The sequence below is a fragment of the Procambarus clarkii genome, chromosome 5 (assembly GCF_040958095.1).
Source record: "Procambarus clarkii isolate CNS0578487 chromosome 5, FALCON_Pclarkii_2.0, whole genome shotgun sequence".
NCBI lineage: Eukaryota > Metazoa > Arthropoda > Malacostraca > Decapoda > Cambaridae > Procambarus > Procambarus clarkii.
In genome coordinates, this window is record NC_091154.1 from 44,698,037 (window position 1) to 44,715,576 (window position 17,540).

General features: G+C 51.0%; 1 protein-coding gene across 8 annotated transcripts in view; it reads left to right on the plus strand.

Annotated features, from left to right (window-relative positions):
* The window catches only part of LOC123763717 (uncharacterized), a 413,873-nt gene that overhangs the window by 134,615 nt on the left and 261,718 nt on the right, over positions 1-17,540 (plus strand). For all 8 annotated transcript variants that reach the window (XM_045751026.2, XM_045751043.2, XM_045751066.2 and 5 more), the window contains exon 3: positions 6,244-6,381. In XM_045751026.2, the coding sequence (XP_045606982.1) occupies positions 6,244-6,381 (138 nt within the window). The remainder of the gene's footprint in view (positions 1-6,243; positions 6,382-17,540) is intronic.

Genomic DNA, 17,540 nt, shown 5'->3' on the forward strand with positions numbered 1-17,540 from the left:
CACATAGCTCATGTTGAACTCCTCGAGGCTCTCCACAGAGTTCATGTTGAACTCCTCCAGGCTCATCACATAGCTCATGTTGAACTCCAGGCTCTCCACATACTGTCTCCACTCGATCATCCGGACTATATGGGAAGGACCCCCAGCCGGATTATCACATTTTTCGGATAATGGTACTTTTTCACCTACGAGTCCAAAAGTAACAATTTCCAACTACTTTTATACTACAAACAACATAATTTGAATTGCCTTGCCACATATAATTATTCAACTAGAAACCTCAACTTACCTTGTTGGTGTTCGTCTTCTTGATTGATGCCACACATCTTGAAGTTAAGAATTCTTAACAATTTACATAACCTATACTAACACAACACTAAAATTAACACTTAAAATTACTGTACAGTTCATTAAGCAAAGTTAGTTTTGACTGCCAGCTGCTGAAGCCTCACTGGTTGAAGGCATTTGGGTTGCCTGTGAAGCCTCGCTGGTTGAAGGCGCTTGCATGCTCCTCACTTGTTGAAAGCGCTTGCATGCGCCTCACTTGTTGAAGCGCTTGGCTTGCCTGTGATGCCTCACTTGTTGAAGGCGTTTGGCTTGCTTGTGACGCCTCGCTTGTTGAAGGCGCTTGCTTACTTGTGCCTCACTTTTTGAAGGCGCTTGGCTTGCCTGTGGCGCCTCACTTGTTGAAGGCATTTGGCTGCCTGTGACGCCTCACTGGTTGAACAACACATAACTTGTCTTTAATTGCTAGGACAACCTTCTTCCTCTTAACACCTCCAGAACGATTGATGCTGCTACCAGACATAGTCTTGGCCAAAAATGTTCAAAGTTACTATGAAAATAAAAAAGTTATTTAAAAAAATATTTCACTAATGGAGCAGCACTATGACGCCGCACTGGTTGAGGTGTATAACAGTAACTTGTCTTTAATTGTTAGGACAACTTTCTTCCTCTTAACACCTCCAGAACAATTGATGCTGCTACCAGACATAGTCTTGGCCAAAAATGTTCAAAGTTAGTATGAAAATAAAAAAGTTATTTAAAAAAATATTTCACTACTGGTGCAGCACTGTGTATAACACGAGGGACAGACACACATGGGTTGACCAGTGTTGGACGGGTCCACTTGGGGTGGGGCAGCTATAGCATGTTACGTAGGCCGCCAGGAGGAAAAAAAACTCACAATATTTTTTAAGGAAACTTCAGCCTGTGCACATTACTTTTAGGAAACTTATTTATTTGTTAATACATAATTACTAGTACTTATTTCATTTGTTTTTGGCTATGATTAAGTGTTCTAAAATTAATGGTAATTCCTGTACCCAGGTGGTCCTTCCCGACGCACCCCTCCCACCCTCCCGACACCACCCACCCACCCCACCCCCTCCTCCACCATGCGTCTAGAGCCACAGACGGGATTAATACGGTATAACCGAATATTCATCCGGCCAAACCAGCTTTTATCCGGTTCCTGTGGCCATTTTGGCCTGATATTGTGATAACTTTATCCGATGACGATTTTGGCCGTATAAGGGCGTTTTCCGGATGTTTGAATCCCGGATAATCGCGGGGTTACAGTACCTCATGTTGAACTCTTCCAGGCTCTCCACATAGTTCATGTTGAACTGCTCCAGGTTCTCCACTTGTTTATATTTTTTCTGGAGGGAGCCCCGTAGGCTCCCCGGAGCTATCCCAGGCTGATATGCTAATGTCAGACTTTGGCATCAGTCATGTGTATGGAGTTCTTAGGCCTACCGGGGACCACGGCCAGAGCCGGGCCCCCTCAGAGAGGCAAGGGGAGCAATGGCCTATAGAAGCTCCCCGTGTGGTTGGAAGCATTCTATGTCTGCCATCGACCGGAACAGGCACCCAGAAAGGTAAGCACCTCAAAACAAACCCCTATTCTGGTTAAAATTGCTACCAAAAGCCGAACTAGTGGATAGAACTCCCCAACCGAAAACAAGCAAACTAGTGTGACGTCACACACTGCCGCGCCGCTGTCTGCGCAGCTCCCCGAAGGGGGAGCCCCAGACCCTCTACGCCGGCTACCCACACCTCAGTTCTTGAGGCTGATGCTATAGGCGATGGTCGTGTGCTCTGGCTCCGGTGTCGCTACTGCACTGTGCTTTGCATGTGGTGTTGGTTTTGTGGGTGCGAGAGCCAGGAGTTATCTTCAGTACTTGGGCTGTATGCGCCTTCCCTAGGTGCCCTGTAAGTACTGCCCTTGGGGCTTGGGGCCACCTTCCACAGGCTCCTCGGGGTCTGCCTCTGCTGGTCCGTTTTACCTTTCGGTTTTTTGGCCGCCTGTTGGGCTCTTGGGTGTTCTGTTCTCCCTTGTTACCAGCAGGTAAGAGGCAGTTTGCACTAGTAGGGGCGCAGGGTGTTGCTCAGCTTGTATTTCCCGACATCGCAGCCGGCTCTGTTCCTTGGGGTTCGCTGTCCTCTTGCGGGGTTTTGTTTTCCTTTTTGTTTTTGCCTGGTGGGGGGTTCTGTCATTTTATTCAGTTTGTTTTTGCCCTTCCACTGTTCTCCTCGGTGGCGCCCCCTGCTAGGTCCCCGTGAGTGTACACGTCCCTGGGGTTCAGTTATAGAAGTTTGCTTGGTAGTTTTGGGCGCCGGTTTGCAGCACCCTGCCTGGGACTACCTGAGCACAAGTCCTCTTAAAGTAAACGCTCAGGACCCTGGGAACCCCCTAGGGGTGCGTGGGTCCGATGGATGTGACCCCGGAGTCCCCACTCGCTGTGTGCGAGTTTGAGGGTTGCTCGGTCCCCTTTTCTCAGGGTGACCCTCATTGTTTTTGCCTCTGCCACGCTGCCTGTTGGGTCAGTGATACTTTCAACCCTGAGTCCTGTGAGTGTTGCTGCTTGCTTGTGACTCAATTTACCCAATCCTCTGATGATTCTATTCGGGTACAGGCGGTGCATGCGTTGCAGTCTAGGTTTCGTCTGTTGCAACGCGCTCGGTTGGTTGCTCACCCGGATGCCCCGGGGCTGCCCCGCTTTGCTTTTTGAGACCCGGACTTGGGGGTGGGAGTCGCTTCGATCCTGGTTCAATCCGCACCTCCTCGTCCTTCCCCTTCTGTTCGTTCTGGTCCCCTTCCCCCCTGCTTCCGGCCCCGAAGCGTCTGAGGGTTTTGGGGTCGGAACAGGGGTTACTTGATCTCGAGACTCGGGCAGCTTCGGGGGTGCCCCTTCCGGGGGGGGGGGGGGGGGGGTGGCAGAGGCATTCGAGCCTTATCTCCTGGCCGAAGCTTCTGGGTCTGACAAGTGGGTCCCCCTTCCTCCAGCTTTTCTGGCTGCTCCGTCCTTGTCTTGTGGGGTCGGGGCTTGGGGAGAGGACTCGGCCTCGGGTCCTGTGGTGAAGGACCTCGAGGCTGGGGAGGGGGTGACTTGGGGGCCTTGGGCCCCGCTGGACTCCGCCTGGGATTTTCTTCCCTCTGAGCGGGGCTTATTGTTACAAGGAGTGGGGTTTTCTTTTCCCCCCTCTTTGTACGAGTTGGATTTGGTGTCGGCCCCTCCCCGAGTTCGGTTCCGTGTTCCCCCGGGTACGTCGGTTCCGTCCTTCCGGAGGTTTTCGGCTTATCGCATCCAACCTGGTGTGGTGCGAGCGGCCTTTGCAGTTTACCTCCTGCGTGACCCGGATTATGTCTCGGAAATGGATCCGTCCGAATTCAGGTTTGGGACTTCGTTCCCTTTCTGGCTCCATTACGAGGTTCCGAAGTCGTCCTGGCTAGCAGACTGCCCCTTGTTTGTTCTGGATTCCTGGCAATCCTTCTGTCGTTCCCCGCATGCTGGAGTGGCGGGAAGCTTCCACGGTGCTTCAGGTTTTCCTGGGGGGCGAGCTTGAGTACCTGAATGAGTGCTTATTTGCCCCTGCCCTTCCCCGCGATGTGAGTGTTATTCAGCTCCATGTGCAGGTTCCCTCCCTTTCGGCGGCACTCGTTGCGGAGGACTTGCGTGTCCGGGGCCTTTTGGCTTCGGCCTTTCGGTTCTTTTCCCTCCTGGAGCTGTCTTCGGATTGGCTCGTGGAGGAAGTGAGGACGCTTGGGTCCGTCCCGGGGTCCGGTACCTTGTCCTTGGCTGCGCGTTCATTGGCTTCCTTGTTGAAGCTGTTCACGCCGATTTTGCGGGATGCGGTTTCCCTGTTTTATGCTTCCCGTCTCGCGTGTCGGCAGAGGGTGCTGGGTTCCTCCGTGGAATCTGCTTGGGCTCTGGCTCTTAGGCGTTCTTCAACTTTTTGTCCTCTTCTGTTTGAGGAGTCGGCCATGGAGCAGTTTATTCAGGCTGCGTCGGCGGCTTGTCGCCCGATGTCAGACTTGTTGGTTTTCCAGGGGTCCCGGGGTGGGTCTTCCCGGAAAGGTCGTGCCAGGGCTCGGGGTTCCTCTCGTCGTGGTAGGACTCTGGTGTCAGGTTCGGGGTTGGCTCCTCCTGCGGACCCTCCCTCGTCTGGTCGGCGCGGTATTCGCGCTGTGCGGGGTTCTGGGTCTCGTAAGGTTCGCCGGCCCTTTCGCGGTTTGCCCCCTTGACGGGGCGATGGGGGGGGGGCGGCTAGCACTGTTCGCCCGCACCTGGTCCCGCGATTCGTGGGCCTTTCGGGTCGTGTCTCGCGGCCTGCGGTGGCGTTGGGTGGCCCCTCCCCCCTTTGGGGGGTCGGGGCTGGCAGGGCAGGTTTCTTTCCCTGCGCTCTGTCGAGTCGTCTTGGAGTGGGTACGCTTGGGCGTCGTCGAAACGACGTCGTCCCTCAGATGGGTTTCCCGTCTGTTTCTGGTTCCGAAACGGGTCTGTGTGGACCTGCGGTTCATTCTGGACTTGTCCCGTCTGAACCCCTGGGTTCATTGCCCCCTCCTTTTGGATGACTACGCTGTCTCAGGTTCGGCTCCTCTTGGAGCCGGGAGCTTGGATGGTGTCCCTGGACCTCCGGGATGCTTATTGGCATGTCCCGATTCATCCACGGTTCAGGGACTGGCTCGGTTTTGTTGTGGGGCATCTGAGTTACCGCTTTCGTTGTCTCCCGTTCAGGTTGAACCTGGCACCTCGCGTGTTCACGTGCCTTACACGGGTTGTGGTGGCTCGTTTGCGTCTCCTAGGTGTTTGGGTGTTGGCCTACCTCGACGACTGGCTGGTTTGGGCTCCCAGCCAGTCAGCTTGCTTGCTAGCCAGGGATTTGGTTCTTTCCCAGCTCGCCGAGTTCGGGTTCTTGGTAAACTGGAGTAGGTCCCATCTGGTTCCCTCTCAGGTTCGGACTTGGCTGGGTCTCGTTTGGGACTCTCGAACCGCCTCCTTGTCTCTCCCTCCGGAGCCTCTCCTGCGGCTGCGGTCCCGCCTTCGTGTTTCTGGAGGGTCCTCGGGTCACCCGGCGGTTGCTCGAGGGGCTGTGCGGGAGCCTGAACTTCGCGATGGTGGTCTACCCGCCGGGTCAGGTTTGGCTTCAACGGCTGTTCTGGTTCCTTCGGGGTTTCCCCTTCCGCCTCTCTCGCGATCGCAGAGTTCGACCCCCAGGGGCCTTGCGTCGGTTGCTGCGTCACCGGCTTCCTCTTCGGGTTTTTTGAGGTTTAGTGCCTTGGCGCCTACCCGAGCCCTCGCTCGATGTGTACACGGATGCGTCGTCTCTCGGCTGGGGTTTTGTGACCAGTTCCCTTTTTCCCTGTTCGCGGGTTCGGGTCTCCCAGGTGACCAGGGATCACCAGGCAGCCTGGTGATGCTGTGAGCTGCTGCTGCCTGGCAGTGCTGTGAGCTGCTGCTACCTGGCAGTGCTGTGAGCTGCTGCTGCCTGGCAGTGTTGTGAGCTGCTGCTGCCTGGCAGTGCTGTGAGCTGCTGCTACCTGGCAGTGCTGTGAGCACTCTCTCCCATGAGCACTCCAACCCAATCACTTTCTCTAAGCAACTCTCACAATTTTCCACAAGATCTTTTTAAAGTAAAAAAAAATCTATATATAACTTTCTGCCATCTCTTCCCATGCCATTATTAACGGCGTTTTTAAATTCCAATTGGATATGATCACTCTTTCCTTTTAGTCAGGTACGGGATCTACCATTGATTGGATATCCCCTTTCTGTATTTTGTTGGCCTTCTTTTCATGTTGATGTATAAATTCCTTCAGAATGAGGTTTACAAATTATTGTGTGTTGTATATTTTATCTCGGTCAATTCCTGTTAGCGTTCTCTTCAGCTAATACTCTTCTTGTGTAGGTATTTATGCATGTTTTGTGAACTCATAGAAATTAATTATTTATATTGCAGCTCTCATGAAACCAGCATCCGTGAGAGTGGAGCGTCTCACTCCCAGTCACATCAATGAGAAGTTTTTAATTAAACACAACATCAGCTGGAAGTCGGGATCTTTGCTGCGCAAGAAGCTGACGATTATTGAAATTAAATGTAAGTCACTTAACTCTTTGACTTGTTTGTCATTTTATCCCAGATTGTTCGTGAAATATGGTAACTCTCAGGTGATTAATGTTTATTAATCACCTGAGAGTTACCATATTTTATATTGTGAAATTTTTAATTTACTGCTGCTAATTTACTTTAAAATATATTTAAATTTAATTTAATTGTTGTAATTTACCCTAGATAACATAGGATAAAAATCTTCACATGTGTTTGTTAAATTTGTCATTTGCACTCTCCTGAGTGCTTTGTTGACGTCTGAATATGTAGTTAGGACGAGACTTACATCTCAACATTTAATGAGGTTTCTATCTTGGGTCCAGTCCTCTTATCTTTCTTGACCTGACCATGTCACCTCACTTCACCAATATACATGCAGTAATGTCTTCTATAGAATTATGGTCATGTGTTCTTTCTTTAATCCTGCTATTCTGAGAACTGGAGTTGTTGTTAATAGAAGTGTTCATCTGGATGCTATCCATTGTAACCCTCTCTATAACCCAAGGAATGCGGCTAATGGGACTGCTTTCATTCATCCATTTATTGAGATCTAATTTTAATTCACTCAGAATCATTTTCCTAGTAAAGCTATCCTCCAAAGTTAAGTTTCTGGGGGGGGGGGGAGAGCCCCTACGGCTCCCCAGAGCTTACTAGACTGATATGCTAATGTCAGACTTTGGCATCAGTCATGTGTATGGAGTTCTATGGGCCTACCGGGGACCACGAGCCAGAACCTGGCCCCCTCTAGAGAGGCAAGGGGAGCAATGGCCTATAGAAACCCCCGTGTGATTGGAAGCATTCTGTCTGCCATCGACCGGGTTAGGCACCCAGAAAGGTAAGCGTCCCAAAACAAACCCCTGTTCTGGTGAAAATTGCAACCAAAAGCCGAACAAGGGATAGAACTCCCCAACAAAAACGAGCAAACTAATATGACGTCACCCGTCGTCACGCTGCTGTCTGCGCAGCTTCCCCCTCACAGGGAGGGGGAAGGGGAAGCCCCAGACGCACCGCGCCGGCTATCCACACACCAGTTCTTGAGGCTGATGCTATTGGCTCTGTTGTGTGCTCTGGCTCCAGTCTTTTTGCGCCGCTGTATCTTGTGTGTGGCGGCTTTACTCCAGGGGTGCGAGAGCCAGGAGTTATTCTTCAGTACACGGGCTGCATGCGCCTAGGGTGATCAGTATGTCATGTGTAGTATGTCAGCCGGCCGGTTGGCCGAGCGGACAGCACGCGGGACTTGTGATCCTGTGGTCCTGGGTTCGATCCCAGGTGCCGGCGAGAAACAATGGGCAGAGTTTCTTTCACCCTATGTCCCTGTTACCTAGCAGTAAATAGGTACCTGGGTGTTAGTCATCTGTCACGGGCTGCTTCCTGGGGGTGGAGGGCTGGTCGAGGACCGGGCCGCGGAGACACTAAAGCCTCAAAATCATCTCGAGATAAGGGTTCCTTTTCCAAGGTGCCTTGTAAGTGTTACCCTTGGAGCTTGGGGTTACCTTCCACAAGTTCCTCGGGGTCTGCCTCCTTTGGTTTGTTTAACTGCTCGGACCGCCCTTTGGGTACTTGGGTGTTTTGTCTCCCTCGTTTACCTTAGAGTAAGAGGCAGTTTTTCCACTGGTAAGGGGCACAAGGTGCTGCACAGCTTGTTGTCACCTATCACAGCGGCCGGCTCTGTTCCTTGGGGTATGTTATCCTCTTGTAGGGTTTTGTTTTTCTTTTTGCCTTGGTGGGGGGGAGGTTCTGCCCTACTTGCCACTGGTGTTTGACCTCATACTGATACTTGGTGGCGCCCCCTGCTTGGTCCCCATGAGTGTACATTTCCCTGGAGTTCAGCTGTAGACAGTTTGTTTGGTAGTTTTGGGCGCAGGTTAGCAGTACCCTGCCTGGGTTTACCTGAGCGCAAGTCCTCTTCAAGTAACCGCTCAAGACCCATGGGAATCCCTTAGGGGGAACGTGGGTCTGATGACTGTGACCCCGAAGTCACCCCCCTCCTCCTCCTCGCTCAATGTGAGTTTGAGGGTTGTTTGGTCCCCTTGTCTCAGGGTGACCCCTCATTGTTTTTGCCTCCATCACGCAGTCTGTTGGGTCGGTGACAATTTCGACCCGGAATCCTGTGAGTATTGCTGCTTGCTGGTGACTCAATTTACCCAATCTGTGGATGATCATCTTCGAGTACAGGCTGCGCAAACATTGCATTATAGGTTTTGTTTGTTGCAACGCACTCGGTTGGTTGCTCACTTGGATAGCCCACGGCTGCCCCATTTTGCTTATAGGGACCCGGACTTGGGGTGGGGGTCACTTCGACCCTGGTTCAGTCCACACCTCCTAGTCCTTCCCCACCTGTTGTTCGTTCTGGTCCCCCTCCCCTGCTTCTGGCCCCCGAAAATGTCTCAGGGTTTCTGAGTCGAGGCAGGAATTAGTTGGTCTTGAGACTCGGCCAAGATAGGGGGATGCCCCTTCCAGTGTGGCGACAGAGGCATTCGAGTCTCCTCCCCCGGCCGAAGCTTCTGGGTCTGACCAGTGGGCCTCCTTCTATCCGGCTTCTACAGCTGCGCCGGCCTTGTCTGGTGGGGTCAGTGCTTGGGAGGAGGACTCAACCCCAGGTTCTGCGGAGGAGGACCCTGGGGCTAGGGAGGAGCTGACTTGGGGGCCTTGGGCCCCGCTGGACCCCGCCTGGGTTTTTCTGCCCTCTGAGCGGGGCTTACTGTTACAAGGAATGGGGTTTTCTTTTCCACCCTCTGCAAGGGTGAGTGAGGGTTAGCGGGAGGGGACGGACGTGTCGTCGTCGCGCTCGGTGAAAACACTGGAATAAACCGGGCTTTTTTAGGATTACAACCATGTATTATGGCCCACAGTGATCACCAAGTGCATAGTGACCTGTAGGAAAGTTGAATACAGAAATTAACAATGGAACTTTGAGTTAAATACAGAATAAACATGGGACCACGTGGTGAGCCAGTGCCACCAAGCTCATGTGTACAGGCATATAGGCGATATATATCAAATATAGCGAGCAGTGATACTTTGAACAGTGAAGTGGAACGTGTAACACAACACACAAATTAATGGATAGTGTTAGAGAATTGTACATAGAAAAGTATAAATGTAAAGTTGTGGCAAGAGGCATCACACTAGGCTGTTTATACCACAGCCACGAGGCCGACACAGTTTAAGGGACAGTCCCTCGGTAATAGTATACTCCCTCAGTGATAATATACTGGCAATATATATTGTAATACGGGAAAGTGGATTTAGGAACTAGTAATAGAGTAAGTGAATAACATTGCAAGCTGGAAGAAAGCAGAAAATCCCTTAGGATATTACAGGCAAATAATAAGTGTATAAATCAAGTAACCGGCAACCAGTGGCATCCTGTCCCTGACCTGGGACAAACAACGGTCAACTATACGATCCCCAAGAGGACCATATTTCTCCACAAGGCGATAAGTACCCCCACATAAACTTGAACAAATAAACATATGTAATATTATAAATATACTGTATACATATTATATATACAGTACAACCTCGATTCAACGTACTATATGGGACCGACCCCAGTTCGTTGGAGTGTTGGATTCGTTGCAAGAGGTGACCTTCAGGAGGCGTTTGCATCAGTGTCTTTATTTTTCTTGTAGACAATAAAAATGCATTATCATATTATATACTGTACCTATATATTATTACTCTACTAACAAATACTGTTACATTTGTTATTTACCTTATTGTTGGAGTTAAGTCCATTTTGAAGTCTCATGGAGTTGTGAATGCTGTACAGTAAATACATACTGTGGTGTATTATGCCATTAACACTGTGTTGAGTAGTTCTGTTGTATGTTGAGTACTACAATAAAGTTTATGAAAACTATTGTACACTAAAATTACTGCAACTTTAATTTTAACACTATATTTTGATTTGTCAAGAGGCTGGAGTGTTCATTCCGCGACTTTGTTGGACATATCGGCACAATCAAGGAACATCCGTGCACCATGTCGACTCCAAATGCACTCATTGTGTCAGTGATGGCTGACTGGTGGGTGGATGGGCAGGCAGGCAGGCAGGCAGGCAGGCAGGCAGGCAGGCAGGATGGCAGGCAGACAGGCAGGCAGGGAGGGAGGCAGGGAGGCAGGGAGGCAGGCAGGCAGGCAGGCAGGCAGGCAGGCAGGCAGGCAGGCAGGCAGGCAGGCAGGCAGGCAGGCAGGAAGGCAGGCAGGCAGGCAGGCAGGCAGGCAGGCAGGCAGGCAGGCAGGCAGGCAGGCAGGGAGGGAGGGAGGCAGGCAGGCAGGCAGGGAGGGAGGGAGGCAGGCAGGCAGGCAGGCAGGCAGGGAGGGAGGGAGGGAGGCAGGCAGGCAGGCAGGCAGGCAGGCAGGCAGGCAGGCAGGCAGGGAGGCAGGCAGGCAGGCAGGCAGGCAGGGAGGGAGGCTGGCAGGGAGGGAGGCTGGCAGGCAGGCAGGCAGGCAGGCAGGCAGGCAGGCAGGCAGGCAGGCAGGGAGGGAGGCAGGAAGGAAGGAAGGCATGCAGGCAGGCAGGGAGGGAGGCAGGCAGGCAGGCAGGCAGGCAGGCAGGCAGGCAGGCAGGCAGGCAGGCAGGCAGGGAGGCAGGCAGGCAGGCAGAGCTTGGGAGGGAAGTAGGCAGGAAGGGAGGCGGGCAGGCAGAGCTTGGGAGGGAAGTAGGCAGGAAGAGAGGCGGGCAGGCAGAGCTTGTGAGGGAGAGGCAGGCATGGAGGGAGACAGGCATGGAGGGAGGCAGGCAGAGCTTGGGAGGGAGGCAGGGAAGGAGAGAATGGAGATGGATTGATGGAAGGATGGATGATTTGAGGGTGTGTGTATGTGTATGGGCTGTAGGGGTGGAGGGGGGGTGTCAGTGGTGGTGAAGGGACCGACTCGGTGATAACCCTAACTGACCCAGTTAACTTTTTTTTAACTTGATTTGTTTCTTCAATTCTAGATGGATGGAGGGAGAAAGAGGATGGATGGAGAAAGGGGATGGATAGAGGGAGGGAGGGAAGGATGGAGAGAGGGAGGGAGGGAGGGATGGAGAGAGAGAGGGGGGGGATGGAGAGAGGGAGGCAGGGGGGGATGAAGAGGGAGGGATGGAGAGAGAGCGAGGGAGGGAGGGATAGAGAGAGAGGGAGGGAAGGAGGGAGGGCTGGAGAGAGGGAGGGAGGGAGGGCTGGAGAGAGGGAGGGACGGAGAGAGGGAGGGAGGGGGGATGGAGAGAGCAAGGGAGGGAAGGGATGGAGAGAGCGAGGGAGGTATGGAGGGAGGGAGAGAGAGAGGGAGGGAGGGAGGGAGGGAGGGAGGGAGGGAGGGAGGGAGGGATGGAGAGAGGGAGGGAGGGAGGGAGGGATGAAACAAGCATGGTGCTGTGTGTACAGGGACTAGACCCGTCCACTCACGCTGGAGTTGTTCCAATAACATACAGTAATTTCACAAATAGCAAATGTCTATCATATTACAGTATATTTTCGGTTTTATTTAGTTTAGTTTAATTAGGATAATAAAAAGCTATTAAAACACTGGTTTTAGAAATTATTTATTAACATGAAACTTTCAAAAGTCATGGGTCACTGAACTATGATGACACACAGACGAAAGTGAGTGAAACCTCACTGTAAAGTGAGGTTTACAGTATAGTATTCTCTTATCTGTCCACCCTCACTCATCTTGTTTCATCACAGAAAATGTCTATAAGGAGATTTTACCACATGTAGCTAGGTAATCACGCTTCATCCTTTAAATTAATGTACAAAGATACGTGTGCCCCAAATCAGTGAACGAAAATCATGGAAACTCAGTTGTTCACTTGTGTGGATCACTGGCTGGTGTTTGTGTGGACCATTTTGGCTGGTGTTTGTGTGGACCATTTTGGCTGGTGTTTGTGTGGACCATTTTGGCTGGTGTTTGTGTGGACCATTTTGGCTGGTGTTTGTGTGGACCATTTTGGCTGGTGTTTGTGTGGACCATTTTGGCTGGTGTTTGTGTGGACCATTTTGGCTGGTGTTTGTGTGGACCATTTTGGCTGGTGTTTGTGTGGACCATTTTGGCTGGTGTTTGTGTGGACCATTTTGGCTGGTGTTTGTGTGTACCATTTTGGCTGGTGTTTGTGTGGACCATTTTGGCTGGTGTTTGTGTGGACCATTTTGGCTGGTGTTTGTGTGTACCATTTTGTGTGTACCAACACAAATTCCAGATACTCAGGTACGGTAAAAATGAGGACCTTAAACATAATACAGAGTACAAAACACAGTCAAATGTCCCCATAGTAGGAAAACAACATGTAAAGGATTTGGGAATAATAATGTCTGACGACCTAACGTTTAAGGAGCATAACCAAGCAAATATTGCGACAGCCAGAAAAATGATAGGATTGATTACGAGAACTTTCAAATCCAGGGATCCCATCACAATGGTTGTACTCTTCAAGTCACTTGTGTTGTCCCGTCTTGAGTACTGCTCAGTACTCACTTCCCCCTTCAGAGCAGGAGAGATTGCTGAAATAGAGGGAATACAGAGAACATATACGGCACGCATAGACGCAATAAAGCACCTAAATTATTGGGATTGTCTCAAAGCCCTCCAAATGTACTCACTAGAAAGAAGACGAGAGAGATATCAAATAATATACACCTGGAAGATACTGGAGGGCCAAGTACCAAATCTACACAGTAAAATAAGAACGTACTGGAGTGAACGATATGGAAGAAAATGTAGAATAGAACCAATGAAGAGCAGAGGTGCCATAGGCACAATCAGAGAACACTGTATAAACATCAGAGGTCCGCGGTTGTTCAACGTCCTCCCAGCAAGCATAAGAAATATTGCCGGAACAACCGTGGACATTTTCAAGAGGAAACTAGATTTATTCCTCCAAGGAGTGCCGGACTAACCGGGCTGTGGTGGGTATGTGGGCCTGCGGGCCGCTCCAAGCAACAGCCTGATGGACCAAACTCTCACAAGTCAAGCCTGGCCTCGGGCCGGGCTTGGGGAGTAGAAGAACTCCCAGAACCCCATCAACCAGGTATCAACCATGTATCATGCCTAATATATTTATATTTACACTTTATATACACACTGTACAGTATCACACTATATACACACACCATAAACACACTCAGTACTCCGCGAGTGTGTGATATGCAGCGAAACAGCCAACGGGGCAGAGTGGCACCTTGCACTCCACGCACCAGGTGCTGATACATCTTTGTTTCTGTTCTCTGCGGGTAGTGTTCCTGCATACTATACACGCACGTTTACCCTTCTCCCGTGATGCTGTGCCTGGCATATACTCGAGCATATGTACTCCAAAGTTCTCATTACCCCTCAATCTGTCTGGAGCTGCATGTGGCATTGTTGCTTGCACTCCGCGCGGTACAACAGAACCCTCTTTGCCATACTTTACTAGCAGCTGTGATACAACACCAGCACTGAATGTACGTATAGACAGGTCTCCTGCCAGATTTTACTAGGTACATATTGAAGCAGTTGAGCACTGCAACATCCATGAGGTGGAAGAAGAACTTTTTAGTCCACTTCACAGACTTGCGCACGCACTCCACTCCACCAAGCATCATGTCACACTTATCGACGAGGCGCATGTTCACGTTATAGTCTATGACACAGTCTGGCTTATACACGGTGTTGCGTGTCTGAAAGTGGACTTTCCCACTGTCCAACATGGCACCGGTGTGAATCGTAGTCAGCATATTCACCTCGCGTCTGTCCTTCCACCGCACTGACAGCGTATTGTCACACTTGCGCAGCTGGCACTCACCCACGGCTATAGCTATACCGAACACTGGCATTTCCTTCCTGTGGCTCTTCACAGTGCCACATACGCCGTTGTTGTGGGTAAGGAGGTATCTGGTCAACAAGGGGCTGGTGTAATAGTTGTCGGTGAACAGTACATGCCCCTTGTTCAGCAACGGTTCCATCAGGGTTTTACGACACTGCCAGAGAACCCGTGTTCATCTTGAGCCGGTATGTCGACGTCTGTACCAGAATATAATATCATGTCCAAGACAATACCAGTCTCACAGTCACACAGCACAAAAAACTTCAGTCCAAATCGGTGCCGCTTTGATGGGATGTACTGCTTGAATGCCAGTTGCCCCTTGAACAGTACAAGCGAGTCGTCAATAACCACATTCTCTCCATGGTACAAAATAATCCCTGAACTTCCCTCTCATGTCACTGAACATCTTCCGTACTTTCCACAGTCTGTCGTGTCTGTCCTCATTTGCATTATTCTCGAAATGCAGGCACCTGAGAATCAAGAAAAACCTATCACGCGACATGTACCGGTTGAACACAGGCGATGGAACAAGGCTGTCTTTGCTCCAATAATCCTGGATGACAGCTTTCTCAGAGTGCTTCATCATCATACAGAGTGCCAGAAACACATACATTTCGTCGATTGTCGTGTCCTTCCATTGTGTGAGCCGTGAGGCAGGTAAAATGCCTTCGTCTATGAGGCTGTGAGCGAACCTGTTTGTCTCAGTCACAAGATGCATCATGAATAAATTGTCAAAATATGCCTGAAAATATTCCATGTCTGCCATATCACCAGTATATGGGAATAATGGTGTAACACCAAAATCGCTATCATCAAATGTTTGTATTTGAGGGACAAATGTGGTGCAATCCTCCCACACAAGTACACCAGGGGGTTTGGTGTTGGCGCCAACACCACGGCCAACACCACCACGAGCACCAAAACTACGGCTACGTCGTCCGCTGCTTCTGCTGGAGCTGCGTGAGTTATCTTGAGGTAATCTTGAGATGATTTCGGGGCTTTAGTGTCCCCGCGGCCCGGTCCTTGACCAGGCCTCCACCCCCAGGAAGCAGCCCGTGACAGCTGACTAACACCCAGGTACCTATTTTACTGCTAGGTAACAGGGGCATAGGGTGAAAGAAACTCTGCCCATTGTTTCTCGCCGGTGCCTGGGATCGAACCCAGGTCCACAGGATCACAAGTCCAGCGTGCTGTCCGCTCGGCCAACCGGCTCCCTATGCTAGGGTATGCGAAGGGTATGCTAGGCGCTGAGGCAGATTTACGTACTGTAGGCCTACCACAAATAAATGATGTTGAGGGGCCACTGTCGTTGTCCACATGCTGTGAGGCACGCTGCCGCCTGCCGCGGCGTGTTGCTGAGGCAGCAAAACCCCGCCTGGTAACACCACCACTGCTCGTACTCGGGTCGTCCACACTACTCGTATCGGAGCCAATGTCACTGAAGCCTGAGAAAGATTCGTCACATGTACTATCACTGAATAAACTACTAGCGTCTGGGGACATACATGATGGTGGTGATGATAACGGTGTTGACCCAGGGCGAAGCACGTGTACCACACACACACTCGCCACATCTTCCAATTCCTCTCTTCCTCACTCGTATCAGATCTCTGAGTAAGGTCTTTCTCTGGATCATAGTCTAGGTCATCATCCAGAGCACCGTCATCATACAAAATATCGCGTATTTCCTCCTCAGAGAATCGTTTACCATGACCGCAAGTCACCGTGGAGCGGGAGCTCGCAAGTCACCGTGGAGCGGGAGCTCGTAGAGGAAGCGTCAGACATGGTTGCTGCTGTGAAACTGAGGCTCCCCATGGCCGCAGGGCATGCGGGGATTTTTTTTTAAGATGGCGGACGATCACTGGGGCCCCCACCCACCCATACCATACCTGCGTCACTGCGCGCCAGTTTTGAATGGAACGTGAAAAATCAAAATACCCGGAGGCGCGTTGCGCAAACCAGACGCGAGCCTGCAGGCGCATTGCGCAGTTTAAGGGTTAAGCGTCAAAACAAAAATGTGTATACTCTTTTTACTCTCCTGACCTTAGTTCTCGAGCTACGTATTTCATTTTGGTACCAACGTGTTCGCAATAAAATTCTCTAGAAGAACATCAGTAAAAAAGGTCACGAAACGTATAGGGATACCAGCACCAAATAAATAACTACGGAGATGACTCGCCAGGAGCGCCCAACAGCAACAAAATGTTTTTACTCTTGGGATTGTTATCACCTCCACACTTGTCCTACAGCGTTAATTTTGGTATCAATGGACTCGCAATGAAATTCCCAACACGGTGATATGAATATAAACGTAGAATAATGGTCGCGGCCCACCCGCAAGAGTGTGGGAAGTGGCGGAACTGTTACCCGGTATCGGTGACGTGACGACACATGTGCGATACTGCGCTTTGAAAGTTTATACTTATTTCACTGTCCTGACATTATTATTCTATGTACGTCATTCATTTTTGTGCCAATGTGTTCGCAATAGAATGTTCTATGAACCCGTAGGTAAAAAAGATCAACAAAGCGTAAGATAGAATAGCGCCAAATATAAAACATCGCTGGAACATATCAGTGAGCGTCAAACACACACAAAATGTTTTTACTGTTGTTATGTTTGTCAAGTTTATACTTGTTGCACACAGTTATTTCTGGGGGCAGCCCCGTCGGCTCCCCGGAGCTATCCAGGCTGAATGGATATGTATAACTTTCTGGCATCAGTCAATGCATGGAGTTCTTGCCTACCGGGGACCACGAGCCAGAACCTGGCCCCCCTCTAGAGAGGCACGAGGAGCAATGGCCTATAGAGACCCCCTTTATGATTGGGAGCATTCTATGTCTGCCATCGACCGGGACAGGCACCCAGAAAGGTAGGCGCCCCAAAACAAACCCCTATTCTGGTAAACTATTGCGACCGAAGACCGAACAGGTGGACAGAACTCCCCAAACGAAAATTAGCCCTCATGACGTCATCATATCGTCGTGCCGCCGTCTGCGCAACCCCCCCCCCTCCCCGGGAGGGGGAAGTTATCTTGAGGTTATCTTGAAATGATTTCGGGGCTTTAGTGTCCCCGTGGCCCGGTCCTCGACCAGGCCTCCACCCCCAGGAAGCAGCCCGTGACAGCTGACTAACACCCAGGTACCTATTTACTGCTAGGTAACAGGGGCATAGGGTGAAAGAAATTCTGCCCATTGTTTCTCGCCGGCGCCCGGGATCGAACCCGGGACCACAGGATCACAAGTCCAGGGTGCTGTTCGCTTGGCCGCCCGGCTGTGAAACTGGAGCTAGCCCGGCTCCCAAAGGGGAGCCGGGCTAGCTCCCCCCTTCCCCCAAGGGGGGAAGGGGGGAGCC